General features: G+C 38.3%; 1 protein-coding gene across 2 annotated transcripts in view; it reads left to right on the top strand.

Moving 5' to 3' along the window:
- The window catches only part of LOC101860630, a 13,129-nt gene that overhangs the window by 2,232 nt on the left and 2,267 nt on the right, over positions 1 to 8,630 (top strand). Inside the window, exons 2-4 of one of the 2 annotated variants that reach the window (XM_005092057.2) lie at positions 1,716 to 1,863; positions 3,774 to 3,899; positions 7,939 to 7,995. In XM_005092057.2, the coding sequence (XP_005092114.1) occupies positions 1,750 to 1,863; positions 3,774 to 3,899; positions 7,939 to 7,995 (297 nt within the window). In that variant the 5' untranslated portion in view covers positions 1,716 to 1,749. Of the gene's footprint in view, positions 1 to 1,678; positions 1,864 to 3,773; positions 3,900 to 7,938; positions 7,996 to 8,630 lie in introns of both variants that reach the window. The other variant, XM_005092058.2, reaches the window with a different exon arrangement.

Below are 8,630 nucleotides of genomic sequence, written 5' to 3'. Positions count from 1 at the left end.
GACAGACAGACAGACAGACAGACAGACAGACAGACAGACAGACAGACAGACAGACGGACAGACAGACAGAGTAAAGTAAAAAACCGGTGGAATCGTAACTCAAACACACAGATACAAAGAAAGATAATTCATTATTTGAGTAGGCAAACCTATGATGACAAAATTCTGCCTTAAAGAACGCAAGCAACTATTTAAGGAATATTATAAGCAAGTTTAGCCTTAGGGTATACTTTAGTTGAACATGAATTGCTTGCCAAGTTTGTTATAAAAATGTTATTTAGTTCCACTTTCCGGACAGCTTAATATTGTTCAAATGTTCTTGTCATGTGCACAGGGCTAAAAACTTATTATTTTGTGCTGAAAGATTTAATGCCCCCCCCCCCCCCAAACAAAGCCCCAAAAACAAAACAAATAAACTTAATAATTATGGCCCTTTCCTTACCTCTTTCAAGATATCCAAATTCGTTGTTTGGTTTTTTTTCAGAAATAATTTTCTATGTGATTTGTGTGATTTTCCTTACTCTAACAGTAAAAGTGTTTAATTATTATTTTAACAACATCGAGTCACGTTAACTCATTATAAAAAAAGTAAATTAGGAATCCTTTTAGAATATCAAAATTTAAATTTTAAACAGCTGAAAAATCGGGGGATTTTGATTTATAATGAACCTCTAATTATCTGTGAGATAAAGTTGATGGGTGTTTTTATTTATTTATTTTTGTACTGCTTTTTTCCGGAAAAAAATTCCATTGGGATTAACAAGAAGGGAAAAAATACTAAATCTAGAAATACTCTACTCTGTTAAAATGTTCATTTCCCTTGGGCATCAATCTACATGTACTTTGTCTATTAGTAGTACACATTTTAATGCTATATTACTGTAAATCTATTGCACCGTTGAAAAGTTGTTAAATTACAATACAGCCTTTCATGATAAGCTTTTCAAACAAATATTGCTCCATTTAATGTTGCGCTTCTAACAGAAAAAGATCCACTTTAAATCGGCACCGCTGATCAAAATCAAACAAACGAACAAATAAACAAACAAAAAAAAAACCCAAACCCCCCCCCCCCTCAAAAAAACGGGAAAGCACCCACTCACTGGGACGATATTTTGTAAAATACGTACAAATGTATAACGACACAGACAGAAGAACATCAAGACAATATTGGCCGCTGGTTTCAAAGCAAGTCGTTCGTCCATGACATCTTGAAATTTCGGCGTGGCATAACAAAATGAACTGACAACCGCTGATCCAAAAGCCGCAGCTGGTTTGTTTGTTTCAACCTCGTTCCAGTCGAAATAGAGGCTAAAGCGGATTCTAAAGTTTGCATTAGAGATATATATATATTTGGTATTTTTACTCCGATTTTGTTGGTAAGTTGTTTTTGTTAAATATACATATATTTTTACAACTATCTATTTATTAGGGGTGAGTGGGAGTGGTGGTTTATGGGTTGTTGTTTTTTTTTCATGTGTTAGTTTATATACTCCCCCCCCCCTCCTTACACACACATACGGTTTTTCTCTATCTTTTTGTGCTACTGTTTGTTTTGGTTTGTTGTGTGCGTGGAGGTATTTATTTCTATGAAAATTATTTCGTAAAGAAGATGATAGATGGACGTATAATGTCCCTTTTCTCATCTATCTATCTACCTCGGCCTTTATCTGCGTAGATGAGTTTACAGTGCAGTATTTATTCACAAAATACAGCAAGCCCTAACACAGCTCAGCGCAGTAAGACGACATGGCGTTCCCTCTGTTGATGCAGGACCCACGGACAAACAAGGGACACGCAAATGAAGTGCTTCCAGATTTGCATCCCTTTGAAGTGAATGAAATTTCCAACGGATTCCACATGGTACAGTTGGAGTTAATCAGGGGTCATCGAATTTTTCTTTTCAAATGAGCCAGATAACTGAGAGGATGCCGAGTGGGGCCCGGATAACTATTTTAGTGCAATATTGAATACGGTACATGAGGGTGCGGTGGTGGAGCGGTTAGTGCTCTCGTCTCCGAAGCTGAAGTTCAGAGTTCGAGCCCCGTTTTGGACACGGATTTTTTTCTCCTCCTCCTGCCCACCCAGCAGTAAAGGGTACCTTACTTCGAGTTGGGAAAGTAAAGGCAGCGTGGAAAGGAACTGGCCACCCTACCACAATATGCCAAAGGCCAGGAAGTTGTCTCACTAACAAGGCAATCGCCAAATTCCTGATCGGATGCGGGTACAACTTTACTTTACACAGAAAATAAATACAGATAGCGTATTGATCTATCAAAACACAAAATATAAAATAAAGTGAGATAAAATAAGATAAAAATTGAATAAAATAAAGACAGCAATCATCATATTCATTGACTGCCCAAAAAATTAAGAAATTATTAAGTAATGTTGTAATAAGAGTTACAAATTGTATATAACACCTATAATTGAATCTCACAAACCGAGCAGCAAAAGAAATAATGATTTTTAATTTTAGAAAAATAGACTAATGAGAATTGTGAAATTGGCGTTCAGCTTCCAAGATACCATCAATGATCAAACTAATTTTCTTTGTGCATCCAATCATGAGAACTGATTTAAATTATTCACCAATCAGGCTCGTTCAATGTATCAACTTCATAATTTACTTTTTTCCGCTGCATGGTGGTGGGCCAGGCTAACTGACTCCTGTTGAAAGTGATAACATGTAGATTTCTCTCCCGTTTCTATTTCATTCTTATCTCCACTATTTTCCTTCTTGCACATTGCATTCTTTTACTCTTTCCTCTTTTCACTGTCTGTCTGTCTGTCTGTCTGTCTGTCTGTCTGTCTGTCTGTCTGTCTGTCTGTCTCGTTCACACACACACACACACACACACACACACAAATACACATACACACACTCACATACACATACACAAACACACACATGTATACACGTGAAGCACACAAGCACTCGCAAAAATAACTTTAAAAAATCTTCACGTTTAATGATTCCGACTTGGTAGGCCTATTGCACAAAAGCCAGGCCTTGGTAAAACAAACTTCCAATCTATGCAGTCAATCCGCTTAAATGCCTAAAACTCAAATCATGCTAACTGGGAAGTGAAGTCCAAGCAAACAGGAAATAGCACTGAATTATATTGATAAACTGATTTTTTTTTTAAACCCAAAAAACTCTTTTACTACACACGCAGAACTAAAACCTCAAACTTCAGGGTCAAGGCAAATCGAAATTCCAGACAATTAAAAACATTACAAGTACCATGTAATCCTGTCGAATCGTAACAGCCAGTCAGTAACCCCCCCCCCCCCCCCCCCCGCTTTAATGCTGCCCATGTCATATTTAAGTGCTTTGATAGTAATAATAGATGTGTTTTAACCCCCCCCCCCTCCCAAATCGACTCAATTTAGAACATTTGAGAGGTGTACTATTTGGCAAATGTCTGTCTGTTACCGCTATATCAAACGTTAATTATTTTACTCTTGTGTCCATTATTGATGTGCTTATTACTATTTTATTTTCCTCCATTTTGTGTTGAAGTATAAATTGTCTGCTTATGTATTAAGAATATACTAAAGAATGTATACACGTTCATTTGCATGTAATTTGTGTAAAGATTAAGGTATTGTAAAGCGCCTTGGACTACATATTATTTTACCAGAGTGGGCGCGATAGAAAGTAGTAGTAGTAGTAAGAATTTCAAAGTGTATTTACTTCATTTCTTTTATCGATAATAATCACTAATGAACCATTCCTGAGACATCATTATGTGTCAAATTATCCTCAGTGCGAAAGCTTCAACACCCGCCGGAACCACAGAATCGCCTGCTCGGTAGAACGGCTGTGGTCTGCCAGTAGATTCGTGGCCAGACCCTCGGTGGTTTACCATGATGGGCGGGGCTACAATCACGTGGTGGGTGTCTTTGGTCCCCCCCCCCCCTCAACCACTTTGATATATTGTGTACAGTAGAAACTGTCTAAGTAAGACTGCCACCCATTGTCGATGAGAGTGATTGTCTTAGACAGGTGGACGTCTTACGTAGGTGGTTGGCGGGAGCTCTGATGTGGTTTGCTCCTTCTTTCCTATCAAACATCTGTCGTCCTTATCTCCCCTCCTACTTTTTTGTGTATGTGAGTCTTTTTTTTTTTTGAAGTCACATTTTAGATTCTCATTTTTTCGAAAAATAATTTTTTATGAAAAGTTTCGAAATAATATTGATGAAATGAATCAACCATCTATAGACATAAATGTGAAATTTCTGAGCTTAATTCCGTCAAATTAGAGCGTCAGGGCAACTTTTGCACTAGCGTCCTAGTAAAAAGTTCTCTCCTGTTACCAACAGAAGTCATAGAGCTGTGTTACTGGAATAGGTTTTGTGGGGGTTAATGCACTATTTGTTGGTGAAACTAGGTCTATTCATCAGGAAAATATTTTTTTTTAAAGCACTTCTGTTTTACAATCCACGCAAAATCATTTCGGATTTAAGTGCCAAATTTAAAAATCAGTGAAAATTTTAGAGTTTCAGTTGGTGATTCTCACTCTAAGCTCAAACACATTGTGATCATATGAATTTCTATTCCTTTTAGCAGTAAGATGAAGCTAATCCCACACTTACTTTTTAAAACAAAGTTCAAGATTTCTTTAATGAACGTAAAGAGGGGCGGTAACAGGGGGGAAACGTGGGTAACAGAAGAGAAAGTGGGTAACAGGAGGGAACATAAAAGACTGTTATCAGGTTTTTACAACAAAACCCATCAAGAATGAAACACTTATATTAATGATATCATCTAAAATAATAACCGAAGCATGGATGCAAATGTTGAAGGCATGTAACATATTCTGTCGAGACGGTATTTACTGGGTGTAGTTACCAACATAAAAGAACGAAGGCATCAAACAATAAGTGGGCGTAGAAATGAAATATATCGAGAGGATGTTTTGGGCGCGTAATGAGAATAGGGCTACAACTGCCAGGCTCAAAGGTCTACAAGATTCGATTCGATGGCCTGGGAGCAAAAGGAAGGCTAATAAAAAGGTGGATCGATGGAGTCAAAGACATCCTTCAAAGGCACACTATGCCGATCCGAAAAGCAACACACCTGGCCCATGTCCGAGAACTGAATCTCTCCTGGACCCCACGCGGTATAAGAGATCATATAAAATAAGAGTAAAGTGTAGTGAAGACAGCAGATTTGTCAAAGCCCCAACGTGTGGGCTTTGTATTTCCTCTTCCATTTTACTCAAACAATTTTGAGCGACGTAAACATGTACTCTTGCTTCATTGGCTTGAAGGTAGCTCCATGTCTTTCCTTAAGCTGATGGTCAATATTAGAATCGTATAACTTGTACTGTCGAAACGTTTTCTGGAATAAACCCCACAATGGCATCAGCCTCCCAGTCTCTGTTCTCTTCATAAGGATTCTTATTTTCTTCTGTTCACCGTTCGGGATTTCTATTTTCTTTCATTACTACCCATTTCTGCCACGTTGCAGTGAGTCTCATGTCTTCAGAGTGTGCTAGGATTGGATCCTTTTACTTTGCTTCATCCTTCTAGATGTTGGGAGAGGGGGGGTACAATTTTTAATCAAGGGCAGTGTAGGTGGCTTCTGTTGTTGAAATGCTATTCTTTCGGAGGACCTCTATCCTCTATAACGCTATCTTGCCACGTTTTGCGTGGTCTGCTCCTGCCCTTGTATCCGGACATAGAATTGTAAGCTTGTGAAGCTGGGTGATTTGGTGACACTCATCAGATGACCAAACCACTTCATTCTTTGATGTTCTTGTTCCATAACCGGTTTATTCCCTGTCAAATTTAATTTATCAGTCTTTCGTCTTCCTGTTTTATATCGTAAGTCTGTGTTGGAAGGAATATGCTGTGAATAAGTCGTTGTCTTTTTACTTCCATAGGTAGGTGTTTATGGGTGAGTAGTGCTGACTATTTATAGGTTTCTGCATTTGCTTTTGGGTCCTGATTTCAATTTTCCTATGTCCAATCTTTCGTCATGTGTAAGCATGCTCCGAAGCTATTTAAATTCCTCAACTTGTTTAAGTTGTGTCCCGTCGATGGTGATGTTTAGTCGTGGGATTGAGTCTCTGTGATCACACGATCCGTGTATGCATGTTTTGGCCAAACTTGAGCAGGAATAACCTTCAGATGAACACGATGCATAAACAATGCGTCAGCTGTCAACTCTGTGTTATCACAAATCTTGCACGCACAAGTGTTTTGATCTGATTATTAAATAGCTTCCGTTGCCAACAGCTTGTTAAACAAATGTTTGAACTGCTCTGGTACTGTCTGTACATATGTTCTACGAAGTCATTAAACAAACGTTTTTGGGTTTTTAAAAATCTCTTTCAAGGTAACAATATTTTTAAACCTTTCAAAATTCTCGAGTTGTCAGGTCGATGGGAAAAAACCCTAAATGTGCACTTTATCCATCTGCAGAGCTGAAAGCACTTTTTTTTCTCTTCTGTTTCCTTTTGTTCTTTATGTTGAGAGTTCGACAAAATTAAAAATTGCTCTGGATTTTGTACTTTCTTAATATTTCTCCAGAAGCCAACATTCGAATAGTTTTGTTTTCTTTTATCAGTCTTTCAATTCATTCAGGAGAGCAAAAGGAAATTCCAGTATTCTTTTCACTGCCTTCTTGCTCTTAGATAAGGTTTTTATTTTCAACTTTAATTTTCTTGTTCTCTGCACTGTTTTCATTGCAAACCTACACTTTAGTCTAGAAAAAAAAAATAACACACTTGAGAATGGGGCATCTGCTGTTTTGTCATTGGCACAGTTTGATTTCCTCTTCAGATTTGTGTCTTTCTTTGTTTTTCTCCATTCCATGCATGCTGCCCAATGGTGTCTTGAAATCCTACAAACGACAGGTTTTCTTTTCCTTTGTTCTTTGTCTTTGATGCAGTTCTGCTTTTCATACTGCATGTCGTGCAGCGTCTTTACTGTTGTTTTGCCTCTCTCTGTCTCTCCTTTATTACTTTTTTTCCCAGCAGAAGTCAGCTTTGTCTCTGGTGATAAAAAGCAAATATTAATTTTTTTTAAAGTCCTGTTTGAGAAATCAACTATATATAGGGCATGCCTTTCATACAATCAATCTAGATCTAGCATAAGTGGCATTGTACTGAAGTCAACTAAGCTAAGCTGATTTCATGTGTGACAAATTTTCTGCGAAGAAGATTCTTATTTCTTACTTCAGTCTACACCTACGTCTCTGCGACAACGCGAAATGCACTTCTAAATCTGCAACTAAATAACAGATCTAGATCTAGACCTACATTTTAAGAACTCTTTCGTTAAATAATTAAATGGTACAGGTTTAACGCCCTTATAAGATTATTTTAGAGGTGGGACCTCCGAGTTTAACGGTTAACGTCCTCTCCGAAAGGACGGAGCCAAATGGGAAATTCGTGGGTTAAGTGTCTTTCTCAAGGACACAACGTTGTACCGAGCCGAGACTCGAACCCCAAAACCCGCAATATCACAATTACTTAGAACTCTTCGATACCATTTATCAAAATAGAAGGTTCTAGAATTTGGTGAAACAAAAGTAGGTTGCAGTATTATTGTCATCGATGTAGGAAACATGGAAGGTTTTGTCTTTCATTTTATTGTGTTGTTCCCTCGCTATTGCTCTCAATTCCATCCTGTTACAGAATCACATTAGTGAGCTCAATTTGACTTTTATAAAAATAATATTGCTTACAACAGCAGGCTGCCTCTTTTGACAAGCACGAACAAAGGATGTCAAACTTGATTCTGTTGGTATTAGGACACCGTTTTTTCTGAACATGATTAGAAATAATTGCTTGAACGATGAGGTCGCTTGTATCAGGGCCCAAATTTGGAGCAATTGTCGGAGTCAAATCGTTTAAAAGATACAGATCTGAAAAGTATGCACCCCGACCATGACCTTTATTGTTAATTGTTTTCTCTATAAAGCAAAACGCTCGGTACCAGGCAGACCCATGCAAGTTTATCCGCAATGTCTACCCATGGGTAAGTGATGCCATCAGGCAAATTTTGGATTAGTCAAGATGTTTTTTTGTAAATATTGTATTCGATTGCAGGAACACTAATACCCCCCTCCCCACCCTTTCCACCACACACGCGCGCGCAGGAGCGCACATACACATACACACACACACACACACACACACACACACACACACACACACACACACACACACACACACACACACACACACACACATCACAGACATATACGAAATCCTTGGCAGAACTGCTCAAATAGCAGCTGCTTGACAGTAACAATTGACAAAAAGACGCCTTTTTGTTGATGCTCAAGGTTGAGGGAAGGGTGAAGGTGGGGAAAAAGGGGTGGATGTGATTGTACAAATTTTGTTTTCTGTGCAAGAATTGTTTACAAGATAAACGATAATTAAAGTAGAGTCTTCTATCTTAAGCATAAGTCAGTGACATAAAAAAAAACCTCGGAAGTTTTTGGTGACACGGCGTTTAGGTGGGTTGCCGCTAGGGTGTATCTTTCAGCCGGACACGGTGTTCCTAGTTTAAAAAAGCAGAGCAGAGCAGACACCCTTGCCAAGAAGGGAGCATCACAAACACAACCACACAACCCAGTATCACAACAGACAGCCAAGAACATCATCAAA

The sequence above is a fragment of the Aplysia californica genome, unplaced genomic scaffold (genome assembly GCF_000002075.1).
Source record: "Aplysia californica isolate F4 #8 unplaced genomic scaffold, AplCal3.0 scaffold00040, whole genome shotgun sequence".
NCBI lineage: Eukaryota > Metazoa > Mollusca > Gastropoda > Aplysiida > Aplysiidae > Aplysia > Aplysia californica.
The sequence above is the reverse complement of the archived record's forward strand: the minus strand, read 5'-3'. Positions and strand labels throughout refer to the sequence as shown.